The following is a 13,549-nucleotide window of genomic DNA, read 5'->3' as shown; positions in this document are numbered from 1 at the left end:
TGTTCTGGCCCTGCTGTGACCAGTCTCTTATCTGACCTTTACAGATACAAGCAGCAGAAGACACGGGAGACACAGAGACCCTTGTGGGGCAGGACTAAGACAGCAGATGTCTCCCTCATAATGGAGAGGTCCATGGACCTTTTTACACTGTGTCAGTATCCAATAATAGATTATTTTAATTTCTACAGACGCTTGAAGGAAAATTGGTTTTGAAAGCTTTAAAGGCTGGAAACACGGAGTTCTGTAGACTCGTAAAGCTGATTTTAACAGTGGTTTCTTCTGCACTGCCAAACGTAAGAGAAATCATAGGCGTGCATTTGAGGTGTCGCCTGTACATGAAGTATAGCTAAAACAGAAGAAACAGTTATGTCTTTTTATTGTGTTGTATTTAAATTGCAAGGGGTGAACCACATTTACAGGAACAATTAATGCACCATGTGAATGGAGATTCCATGACCCAGATTTGTTATTGTGCATAGGTGCATATAACATCAGTATAGTAGAATGAAGGGATTATAAGGTCAAAGACAGCGTTTCTTCCAATAGCCCAGAAAGATATGATGAGCATATAAACTCCCACCCTCCAAACTAAAAAAGAAAAACTGTACAGCCTCTCCAACCTCCCACTAGCACTGCATTAACATCAGTGTAAACAGCAATGGGGTGAGAAAGATGAATGGTCCCGTTGAGCTTCAAGGAACCCCCAAAGTTCCAAAAGGGAAAATCTAAACTAAAATGTAGTTTACTGTATAAATTATTTCCACAAAGTGAGACTCTGTGAACATGAGCACATCTTTCTCTAAAGCTTCAGTCAAGCTACAAACCTCGAGCATTGTTAGGTGAAAAAATATGGAACTGCAGCAAAAATAAAGCTGTGTGTGGAAAGTAAGTAACTAGATTACACTTTTAGCTTCAATTCAAGGGGCTTAAGAAAGAAATACAGCAAGTCTTTAGAAATTATGGAACTTTTAGTATATTTATGTACATATTTTTTAGAGAAACTAACACAATTTTAATATTTAGGATTGTTTCTACACTCGTATTAAAAGAAAGTTAATGACTGCCTGAGGAAAGAACACATGGACACCACCAGATCTGCTCCATTAGGATGACGCAGCCACCTTTAGTTGCTGCTTGTTTGTGGGTCTTTCTGCTCTCTGCTTTGTATTTAATAACGAAAAAGCTACTTTCTTGTATTGAGATCAGGTGACTGACTTTGCCATTAAAGAATAGCCCATTTCTTTGCCTTAAGAACCCCTTGAGTTGCTTTTGCAGTATCCTTTGGGTCATTATATAGCTGCACTGCAAAGTGGCATCCCATCAGTCCAATCAAGCCTAATTTGGCTGAATCTGAGCAGAGAGTATAGCCTATACACTTCAGAATTCATCCTGTTCCTTCTATCATAAGACATAACATCAGTAAACAATAGTGACCCTGATCCACTGGCAGCCATACAAGCCTATGCTATAACATTGCCTCCACCATATGTGACAGATGATGTGGTATGCTCTGGATCATGAGCTTTCTCTCTCCTTCTCCGTGCTTTTCTCGGTGTATGTTTTTGGTTTTTATCGGGTTTACTTTTTTATATATGAATTTGTGTATTTTATAATTATTATGACTTGCTTTAAATTTTGCTTTAACTTAAACCAAATTGTTATGGAGCTGAAAATATGTGCTAATGTAGAATCAGCCTTGCAAATTTGCCTGAAACATAAATGTAAATAAATCCGGTGACATCTCATCTTAAAAAACCAAGATGAGGTGGTGAATAGTGCACAAGTGGCTGGATGTTAAGAGCAATAAAAATATTTAAAAAATTTTAGTCGTGCCTATAATATACTGCGTAATCATTAGTTTCGAGTGCAAATGTGGGCCACAGTCATCTGTTTTAGGATGTGTTTCACCTTAAACACAACATGAGACAGCACTGCTACTGAGAGCTGCTGAGCTGTGCTTCATATGGGACCATCAGCAGAACCGGTTCTCTCAAAAAAGCGCAAATGTAGCAAAGCTTTAGAGCTATTCATCTAGGTCAAGAGAATAAATGCAGTTGGTTACAATGAAACAAATTACAGTGTCATACTACCAGCAGAATCATGACACAGAATAATAATTTTCAGCATTCTCCCATATCTCTTATTTTGCCTTCACACATTCAAAACATACACACAGGCTACAGCATGTTCCCTCAGTAATGCATCAGCTGTTCTTAGTACACAGGTTGGAGAGGGAAGATTAAAAAGGGAAAGCTTGGAGAAAACTGGGGGTGGAGATGTATGCTGAAAGAATTGTGGTCATTTGTAATGGTCACGGGGCACAATAAAGAATATAGCGGATGTTGCTCCACAGAAGATATTAAAATAGTGACCTGCGTTTACGGTTGTAGAACAGACGCTCTATAGTCAGCATTGTGCAGGTGTGTTTGCATGAATCTGCATTTCAGCATGTGCCTGTGCATTCAGAGTGAGGAGAGACAGAGATACCTCAACGGGCGCAGTGTCTGAGTGAATAAAGATCATTATTGTAGAAATGGAGATGGAAAACCGGGAAATGGCAAAAGAGGAGCAATATAGAAAATAGAGGAAAGATGAGAAAATAAAAAAAAAATTTAAAAAAAGGGCACACTGGAAAAACAAGAAGAAAAAGGAAGAGTGATAAAAAATAAAAAAAAGTCTTATGTCCAGCTGACACAGTGTAGCGTTTATGTGATTATTTTCTGTCATTTAATGACACTTTGATTGGGGGTTTTTCTAAGACAGGAAATGAGTAGGAGTTCAGGTTTTTTTGGGGTTTTTTGGGTATACCAGTTTGCAAATTTAACAGATAATGAGGAAAAAATAAAAAATCAATCAGTGGTCAAAATTGTGCGTACGCTGTACTTACTCAGAATTAGCCATGATCCTTGGTGATGGAGGAGATAGAGATGTGGTGGAGGTTGTCAAAAGGTTTCCACTCACTTCTGTCTGTTTTAGTGCTGCAGGTCAGCTTCCCACCTGAGAGATGCTGCTTTCATGCTGAACCCTGAGAAGAATTTATTCATTACAGTACAGTACATAAAGTATACAAGTATCCTTTTTAACAACTTATATAAGTGTATAAGTTGTTATGATATAAGTTGATATAAGTGTAAATGTAGGTAAAATCAGCCACACCTCTAATTTTGAAATTGTGCACGCACACTGTTAAACACTCTAATAATGCCAGTTTTAACACTTTCACAATTTTAGTGCACTAATTTATTTACAGTTTACTTACTCTAAATTGTCGTCTTTCTTTAATGCCTTGGAAAATTTTGAAATTTGGCAGCTTGCTTCCAACACATAACTCGTGGACAACACATTTTATTATAGTGATCTGACATTTGATAGTGTATCAAACTGACTTTCCAAATTAAGCTTCTTCGCAACATAGTGATAAATATCTGTTGTGCAAGCCCTGCAAGTTTTCAAAAGTGGCAATCAGATTATAATATTTACAAATATTAATAATCTGAAGTCTACATTTTGTGCGGTTATTTTTAAAAAAAGACTAGCAGAATCTCAAAAGAATACACAGTAAAACTTGTGTAAAAGTAAACTTTTGCTCAGTCATAAAGCTTTTATCTTCTCTTCTCTCTCAAATATTTAGCACTCCAACAGAGTTGGAAGCATGTCAGACTTCCCACGCTCCATCAGAGTAATAATAGCACCTGATATAAACCTGCACTGATTCACTTGCTGTCATGAGAGAAACTAAATGACAGTTGTGTGTGCAACTACTAACAGATCCACTCTGCACTTACATAAATTATGTGGCACGAAGGACCTACCTGTGTGAGATTTACATTGTTGACGGGTAATTGTGCCTCCCGCTGCCCCCTCGCTGATAGAAATGTCTCTCTCGGCGGTGATCAATGTAAGTGAAGCAGCAGCAGGCTCGCACGGTGTGTAGGCTGCAGCTATCCTTAGCACTTTTGCATTGGACGAGCACCACCACCGCCGCCGTTGCTGCTGCTGCTGCTTCCGCTGCTCGGATTTCAGTGCAAAACCAAAGAGAGGCTGAAGCTCAAATGCAAGAAGCATCGTCACTCGGCAAGATCATATTAGCTGTAATTGTTATCAGAGCGGTGAAATAACGGCCCTTTAAGTGCAGCCTCCTCCTCGCTGAGATTGATGAGGCTTGATCCAGATCCAGATCCAGGTTCCGCTCCCCAGCCGAGGGTTTCCCCGGCGAGCGCAGCGGGGAACCCTGCGAGGGGAGCTGTCCAGGTGCTGAACTGAGCCCCGATGAAGCCTCGGGTCTCTAACGACCCCCTTCCACAGCTGCAGCCGGGCAACGCGAAGCGAATTTCATCCAAAGGCCACCAAAACATTGACGTTTTTGTTCCGTAGACTGACAGTAGCCAGCGAATCGTGTGACATTTGCATCGCTCCGGTCACGACATAGCAGTCTAAAAATGTTGGCCGTGGGGTGGATGTGTGTGTGCGCGCGCGTGCGTATGTATGTATGTATGTGTGAGAGAAAAAGAAAGCCTGAGAGTAATTTTTCTCAATTCCCGAATGAGGCCAATTTGAGAGCGGATTATCGCCACAGATGATTTTATTAGCTTTACGCCTGGTTGGTCGTCCCTCTCCGTGTCATGAGCGTTTTTTATGGTTTCCCAAAATAAAGATACTATGGGAATATAAATTGCCTTTACAGCAATTGGCTTAACCGTTTGTCATTCATCGGGATTAGCCAGTCGATGGTTAAAGCGCACATCAATCAGACTGAAGCGTCTCTTCCTTTATTTAAACACGCCTGGACGTGGGCTGCTGGAGATGTTATAGGCTGAGGCGCAATTTCAGGGTGTGCGCAAAAAACGAAAACCGGTGATCTAAATTAACTGTAGTTAGCCTGTAGTTACAACCGAAGACGGATGCTTAGCACCCAGTGGGCTCAGAGGCTGTCTTTCAAAGATGCACAGTGCGTTCAACAATAGTGGGTTTAAGAAAACAAGATAACAGATATCTATTTATATTGTTTTTGGGTGTGATTTATTGAGATGAGCAAAAGAGATATGATTTGGCACATTTAGAAAAGTTATTTTAACACCAAAACAAGTTTGTTCATTAAGCCATTTAGATTCAGTTTAATTTCTTCTCCAAAAACGATTAAAGATGGGGAAAAGGAACAAAAAGAGAAACACACATCAACTAAGCTGCAAATAAAGTCTTTCAAAAAGTAAAAAATAATGTACATTTCTTGAAAACATCCACTTTTTGCTACAATCATTGCAGTTTTTACAGAAAACGTAAGCCATTTTTCAACATACAACTACCTGACAAACACAGTATAACTTGGAAATTGCACCTTTATCTCAGTTTTTTATTTTCAAAGCAACCAGAGAATGTATTAAAAGACAGGGCCATCTGAGGAAAAAGCCAAGATGTGTATAACATTACAGCGTCCTAAAGTATTGTACAATTCTGACAGCTTTTCACATTTCTTCAATTATTTCCAACCATCAACACCTGCTTTATAAAGTCAGAAAGTGCAGGAGAGCCAATACTAAAAGTAAGTAGGTGTCACTTACACACCCAACAGGGCAGCTATTTGGTCCCATTCTCTAGGAGCTTAGTTAGCTGATGTGACTTTAAGCCCAACAGTTGGGAGCAGGTAGTAGCAGATGTAACTTAGCGTGGGGGGGACGAACTGTATTTTCTGGACCCAATTCAATAATTTTGAATCCTATCAGTATGAACTTGTAGGCTACAGTGGCGTGTACATTATCCATTGGTAAGACAGATGTGTAAAACCTTGGCTGGATGTTTTGAGGAAGGCCCAGAGTCATCACATGAATTAAAAGTGCATTTGCAGAATCATGAATATTAAAGTGCCCCAATTATACCAAGTTTTTTTGTTTGTTTGTCTTTTTATGTATATATTGGTTTTCAAAGTTACCGGGAGTTACACGTTCCCATAGAAAACACTCCTACTGAACTTCCTGAAACTTCTCCTTTGCAGGTCAGGCTATCTTCAGTGACTTATCTATCACTATGGAGCACAGTGACACAGTACCAGCCTGACTGGCTGACCCAGCTAAGCCAACCATGAGCAAAGTGCACCAAATGATCCAATGATGGCTACAAATCCCAATAAGATTAAATCCTTTCCATATTTTTTCTGGTTGTGCTGCCATATAACAAAAGTGAATATGAAAGTGTGATGCAAACAGAGCCCATTAAGTAAAGCAGGAATTCTCAAAGTAATTTTCAGCTAGTCGTACTGCACTGCTAAAATACTGATGCTATAGCAGCAATTTTTAAAAAAGAAAAGAAAAAAAAAGCATTTACATACAGCAAGTTACAGAAAACAGATGTGTTGGGATTTCAGTTATTTACATATAAAATGATCATTCACAAAGAATGTCAGAACCTCTTCATAATGTGGCTAATACTTTATGTTGCTCTGTGTGTAATAAGCACGCCCTCACGTTCATAGTGCCATCTGACCAATCAGGGCCATCTGGGCTTCTCCTAACAAACTATTAAAGATATGAGGTAAAAAAAAAAACAGTTCTGCAGCACTCCATAGTACATGTGAGCCAATTCCTTCAGATACAACGTAAACATTCCAGTTCCTAAGTGAGCATAATAGGAGCACTTTTTCTTGCATTTTATTATATGTGCTATATCACATTCTTCTGAGTTTGTATTGTTATGTCTGAAATGTATGAATGCACTGGTTTTAATATAAAGCCTGGGTTTCCACACAGTCTCCAAGGGATACTATGCCACATGCTGCCATTACACTGAGGGTTAAAAAGATTACCGTTCTTCTTTATGAGTAGAAATAGTGACAGCGATATTCTTCTATGCTGTACCGTTACTCTGTACACAATGTTTGTTGCTCTCGACTGCTGTTACAAACAAAAGCATGACGTGTCATCTTTCATCCTGTGTGTTGACCGTTGCTGCGGGACATTCAGCCTAGATGGACCAGGGTCATGACAGTAGTGTACTCGTGCTGCAGGTTGTCCGTGTCAGTGTCACACAGTGTGTAGTCATCTTTTATGATTCGGTCGCAGCCAATCTCGCCGTTTCCAAACAGCCCAAAGAGCGGGGTGTTGGGGAACACCTTGCGGAAAGCATCTGCCTCGACATTGCTCTGGTTGTTGTAGTAGTTCTGGCCTCTCCCCACGCAGGCAAACATAAATCCCAGGGTGTTTTCTCTGGAATTTTGGCTGCCTTTAGTCGTCGGATTGTGGCTTCAGCCGCTTTTGCGCTGATGACGTCTTCCTCCAACAGCACAGACGCCCCCTGAACTTTAGGCCCACTCAGGGCCAGGCCTATCACACCATATGAACCCTGGCTACAGCTACAGAGTGAGAGATTATGGAAAGTGTGAGTATTGTAGAGTGCATACTGAAAAGGCTATTCATAATTTACCTCAGACACTACCAGTTAATTATCAAATCAATTACATCCTATTGGTAGTGAGATAAAGGAGATACCCAATATAGAAATATAGATGTCAAACTTCTGTTTTGAACAGCTAATATTTACTCTGAAGCAGTAGATCGTGATTGTTGTCTCTGAGTGGTGGCAGCCAATTATACTCTTGTATTTTTCCACATACAGACTGAAATACCATTTGATAAACTACCACAGGATCAGACCGAAAATATTTGCAGGAAATCCACTACTAGATTTATCCCATAAAATATCTAGTTTACACTCGGGAAATTAACTCACCAGTATCTGGAAGGAGCAAAAGCATTCTCTACCAGGCCTCCAGCAATCAGAGCTTTGGTCTTTGAAAGCGGCTCTAGTATCTGGTTAAGGAAGCGTGCGCCTCCTGGTTTATATGCCTCATAGAAGAAAATCAGTATCACACGTAGCTCTGGGTTGTCAACTAGTCCTGGAAAGAAATAAAACAAAAAATTAAAGATTTTGTTGAAGTTTATATTTTTGAATAACTAGGTAGTCGATGCTTACCTGCTTCTTTAAGGGCTGTTGGGGAGATGGTTCTCTTACAAAAGTGAAAAGGCTGGATCTGGACACCCTCAATAGCTGGAAGCATGATTGCAAAGCCAGCTCCCCCATCTTGGTACTCCTGGGGAGGGTTGCCGCAAGAGCCGCTGGGTGTCACTGTACAGAGAGCCAATCATGAAGCACCATAAAAGTATACATTTTTATGCATGTTTTAATGGATTATTTGTTAACTAGCATCAGCAGCATTGTTTATCCTTATACTTAGTTATAGATGTACTGAAAATTCAAATGTTTAAAAAAGAAAAAAAATACTGAGCAGAGGTATGACAAGAGGAAACCAGTGGTGACCTACTAATGAAGGAAACAACCCTTAAAGCTTTACAGTTTTTGACAATTGATATTACCATCAATAGAATCAAAGAAGAAATTAACTAAAGCCACCTCAAGGAAATTCTCTTTCATTTTTCATTTGAAGTGAGAAGTTAACCAAATGTATCTACAGTTTCAAAGAGTCACCATCTAGTGGCTATGAGAGGAACTGCAGCTTCACTTATTCTGGGAGTAGATTCAGCACTGAACTGGGTGTGCAGGGGTGAGAACCAGTTTTAAACATAGAACCAAACCAACAAAAATTTATTTAAAAAACTTTGATTTAAAAAACATGAATCAAAGGGACATGTGGATGTGTTTCCATGCAAATACATGACACTGTGCTGCCATAAATGCACAGGAACACTACACAAAGGAATCCTCATTCACCAATCCTAAAAAAAAAGATTTAGTGCTGCTGAGCAAAACAAACGGTGTATCAGCTCAGTTGTACATCACAGAAACCCTTTCAGTGTTTCGAACAGAAAGCAAACAAATTTCTTTACCATGCACTTTACCCTGATCTTCTATTGCGTTACAAACAGTATTCATAAAGAATGAAAGAATACTGCATGTGTCATCTCTGTAATTCCTACAATCAGCATCTTTATCAATACGGATAAATAACTAGCTGTAATCTGGGCAGTGTTACTATACAAACTCTCAGCCTTATCTGATTAAAGATCTAATTTAGTTGAATTAGCTGGGCGTGTTGACCCTGTGGTGACCTTAGGCTACTATATCACAAAATGCGAGTGTTATCACAAACGGCCGAGGCTTCCATTAAACCTGATAGACGATGGGAGCCTGATAAGCCATCATCTTGAGGAAAGAGAACATGGCTGATGGAGTGTCACTTCTGCAGAGGGTTGTGATTATATAGAGAAATGGGGAGCACAGCATCAGGCAGACTAGGCAATCTATCAGAGAGAGAGGCACAGAGATGCAAGCCACCAGTGGTACTTTCTAACTAGGCAGCAGTGGTGGGGATTAATGCGAGTCCTCCCTGCTGATATATGAAGTATTCTCCTTGAATATGCTTGAAAAGTGGTTCGCTTTCATATTTAGAGCATGGTAGTATATTAACCAAAAGCCACATTTGTATCATGATAGCTCTGAAACTCATTAAAAATAATAGTGTTTTATATCAAATCACATGATTTATTTTTGTTTGAGGGGGACATTTTATTTTCTTCCTCATAAATGAAGAAATATGAGAGAGACAGAAATAAGGAACACTTACAGACTATTCCTGGTGTAGCAACGCCCATGACATCACAGCCTCTGGGGAAGAGCTCGTTCAGTTCTGCGTCTAGACTGTTGCGACTCTTTTTTGCTTCAGTGGGGAAAAAAACATGTTAATGAGAAGAAAGGCCACACAAGTGTACTACCGTGGAAACATTTTACGTTGTGATCAATACCATTAGGGCAACATGTGATATATGTCCATTTTGTTTTATAGCATGACGATTCCAAACATACAGTCTGAATGACAAAGGATTAGCCATAGAAACAAAGTGGACTAAGAGTCTCCATGTCCACAACTGCTCTGCTGCAGGGCTCTTTGCCCACCTTGTTGTTCAAAACGTTTGGGGATCTGGGTTTTCAGGCAGTGGAAGTCTGTGGAATTTTCTTTCACTATATTTACACTGTACAGACTTTACTTATTCTTTTAAAAGCCACTGAAGACATTTTTTATTTATACAGATAAGCTTTTAATTGACTCGCTGGTTTATGTTGGATTCTATTATGCTTTATATTGTTTTTGATATGGCTTTTTATTTTTTGTACTTCATCATAAACAAGTCTTGACTTGTGTCCAGTTTGTTTGACACCGCTGAAATTGCTCCTTAATAGTACACAGATTATAAACTGACTAGTCTATTAATATTATTTAGAATATCCCATCATAAAATGAATTTTCCTTTGATTTGACCAAATAATAAACAATACGAAAACACTACGGATGTCATATAAGTGACTCATCATATACTACAATTTACAGGAGTGTGCACAGAGCCTGAGGAAAAAAGCCTTGGTTAACAAAGAAAAGTAAGCATCAAAATAGTTGTCCTCTCTAAGATCCAGTCACACAGCACACATTTTTCCCCTAGTGACCACCACCTGCTAATGAAAAATGTGTATTCCCCAACCAGTTGCAAGTAGTTGTGGGAGACTGCTAGCAGTCGCTAAAAAAACAAAAAAAAACAAATCAAGTCTTTAAAGCCTTGTTCATGGCGGCCAAGAGACCAGTCAGTCAGTGACCCCCTCCTGATAACCAGCAGTCACCAGTGAAACAATGTATTCCACAACTAGTGGGTGAATGGTTCTTGACACTCGCTATCATAAAATTGGTCACAAAGAGGTTAACAGCTCTGCTCCAAAAACCTTGTTGTAATTGTTCTGGTGATTAGCAGTAACCGGAGTCGCAGTAGTAGTAGTTTGCATAGAAGATGAAGACTTGTCTGTCAGAATTTCCAAAATACTTACCAGGCAGTAGTGAAACTGTGACACAAACCATAAAAAGAAATGCCTTTCTCTGTTAAAGTCACCATTTTCATTGGTTTCAGGGGTAATGCACAACTTCCATGCAAACTAGGGCAATCACAACAAGGTTTGTGGTGCAATTTCACCCAGTGAGTGCAGGCAATCACACGCCAACCTGTTGTGGAATACACAGTTTTTCCCTATGGACGGGAAAGGTTGCCATTGGCATCAAGCAATCTCTAGGCCTGTGTGACTAATGGGAGAGGAGGCAGAAGATAGTGGACCTAAATCCATAAAAGAACTGTAATTAAGTTATCTAAGATGCTTTGAACAGCTTCATTTAAGAAACTGGGCAGGTTTTTCACCCTCCGAAAACTGTTCAGGGTGCAACAGTTTTAAAGTTTTCTAGATTTCAAATAACAATGTTCTCTGTATCTAAGTTCAAACAAACGCTTCTAAAAAACATGTGCAACGTTGTCTATATGGATAGAATAGGTGCACCTCAAATATTATTTTGATATAAGGAAGTATGGCAGGTAATTAAAGATGCCAAAAAAACACTAGCCTCCAAATGTTTAAACAAACAGACTTACTGTTACAAAACTAAAAGAAGCTTTTATTAGAAGTACTTATTTATAGAATATGTTGTATGTGTAAAGACACTTCTGCTTTCCTAGAGGATTATGCATTTGCACCTTGAATTTAAGTCAAATAATAATGTATTAGAGAGTTGTGCCTTAAGGGAAGTATACAGTTTACAAAAGAAATATATTTTATACCAACCTTTGTTCTGTTTGTAGCAAAAGGCTCCTCCATTAAGGATCTCAGAGTCTGCCATTACCAGAACTGTTTTAGGCAGCAGGTATACTTTCTGTAAAATTATTTGAATTAGAGTTTTTAGAATAAAAACAGTTCCTGATCATACACTCCTGAGAACCAAACAATAAAGTCTCTTTTAGCTTAACTTTTTTGTGCTATCCTGCCTGTTTGGAGCTAAAAGAGGTTACACAAGCACATGAGATATCATTGGAAAGGCCACGATGTCCTCTATTCAGTACATCAGGACATAGTAGGGTAGTTCAAAAAAGTCAAAAGATATAGACCAAAAACAACTCTCCATTACAGAGAACATAAGTGAATAGGCTGGGTCTCAGGAGGATATGTATAACACAAAGTTCATATCTTTGCAATCTTAGTAGCATAAAGGCTACATATCTTTTGAGATTCTCCACTTCAACTTGAAATCTTTAATACTGCTTGCACATGCACAATTCATTCATTGCTCTTTGGATTTTCTCCATTGTGTCAAAAATGCAACCCTACAACTTAAATTCTATGTTGGGGTTGAGGATGAAGTTGTAAGTAGCCAAATCTATCAGGTAAGGTGACCACAGTTCAGATTGTTTGGAGCAAATGTTCTGGACGTTACAGAGAAATTCTCTGAGGTATGGATAATAAGGAAGGTTCCTGGCTTGATGCAACACCTTTTTGCTTGAAGACAGCAGGGTGTTCCAGGGAGGACAGCAGATCTAGCTCGCACCAACGTGACAAAAAAGGAGGGGGTGGGGTCAGTTTGATACAGATGTTAATGTACGGCCTTTATACAAGTGTGAGGCCCATGGTGAACTCTCAGGAAGCGTTTGAAATAAAGCTGAACAGCTTTTTAGTGGATAGCTGGCAATTTTTTTGCGCGATGGATAACTTACTCAAAGAGTGGGTAGCACAGAGCGTATTGGTATGCTGTTTTAAAACTATTAACCAAGAGCTGTCTACTCACATTTATCTTTAACGTTTTCATTAGTGTCACTAATTATTTAAATACCATTCGATGAGAGTTTTGAAGTTTACCTCCACTTCTTCGGCCAAGATGCTATTGAGAGCATGGGACTCCGTGCTGGGATGTCCAGAGGCCGACACCCAGGTCAGCTGCTGCTGAGTCCTAAGCACTCTGCGGGCACAGTTTCTCCAAAGTCTGCACACACTGAAAGGGTAAAAGATAAACTCAGTCTCGCTTGCTGACCAGGTACAATCGCTTAGTTGTTGTTTTTTTTTTGTTTTGTTTTTTTTAAAAGAAAGACTCAGCTCGTCTATATATCCAGGCAGAGTAGCTGAAAGCAAGCCCTTGATTACAGTCCAACAGACAATAACAACCGCTAGGCTAGCTGCTGCTTTAGCTCTTCCGTAAGTTTTTGCGTCGGAGTTTCACTTCTATCGGCGGCCATTAGCGTTAGCTCACAGTGATGCGTACAAAGATCAGCCACCTACCTCGCGAGCTGGAGAAGCGATTTGGTTGGTATGAACGTAAGAATCCTCTCAACCACTTCCGCAACATTGCTGAGTACGTACTCAGCCTTAGAATCCGGAAAAAAATCAACAAAATCTGAGTTCTCGCTCATGTTTCGCTCTGTAGTCGTGAGACTCACAACACAGACTCCAACTACGAATTTCGACCCCTGCACTCCCACCGCTGCAGAGGAATAGCTTGTTTATTGGCGCCTCCCTGCGGCGAGGAGGAACTATAGCAGTTAAGGCACCCCCACAGGCATGTGCAAATCTTTCACTTTGATCCAACACATAATCAAACCTTAAATAATTGGATGATAAAGATGATTTTCAATTTATTTTTATTAAAGGTACAATTCGGGCATTTTCATCTCTAGACCCATATGCCTTTGGATGAGAGCTGAAACATCTACAAGTTTAGGGAGGTCCAGTTGCCTTTTTTCAAACTAGA

General features: G+C 39.6%; 2 protein-coding genes across 2 annotated transcripts in view; both read right to left on the bottom strand.

Annotated features, from left to right (window-relative positions):
• The window catches only part of LOC146525899 (transmembrane protein 266-like), a 50,956-nt gene extending 45,980 nt beyond the window's left edge, over window positions 1–4,976 (bottom strand). The window contains exons 1-2 of the mRNA XM_085151171.1: window positions 3,813–4,976; window positions 2,888–3,025 (exon numbers count right to left, since the gene is read on the bottom strand). Of these exons, the coding sequence (XP_085007297.1) occupies window positions 2,888–2,901 (14 nt within the window). The 5' untranslated portion in view covers window positions 2,902–3,025; window positions 3,813–4,976. The remainder of the gene's footprint in view (window positions 1–2,887; window positions 3,026–3,812) is intronic.
• A 110-nt stretch (window positions 4,977–5,086) lies between these two features.
• On the bottom strand, window positions 5,087–13,305 carry fbxo22 (F-box protein 22). The gene is given in 8 exon segments (XM_085151307.1): window positions 5,087–7,194; window positions 7,197–7,342; window positions 7,720–7,885; window positions 7,963–8,115; window positions 9,572–9,664; window positions 11,599–11,686; window positions 12,664–12,796; window positions 13,081–13,305. Coding segments are annotated over 8 exon segments (1,155 nt in total). The 5' UTR covers window positions 13,212–13,305; the 3' UTR covers window positions 5,087–6,949.
• Between the last annotated feature and the right edge of the window lie 244 nt (window positions 13,306–13,549).

The sequence above is a fragment of the Neolamprologus multifasciatus genome, chromosome 1 (genome assembly GCF_963576455.1).
Source record: "Neolamprologus multifasciatus chromosome 1, fNeoMul1.2, whole genome shotgun sequence".
NCBI lineage: Eukaryota > Metazoa > Chordata > Actinopteri > Cichliformes > Cichlidae > Neolamprologus > Neolamprologus multifasciatus.
Note: the sequence above shows the minus strand (reverse complement) of the source record. Positions and strands in the feature narration are given on the sequence as shown.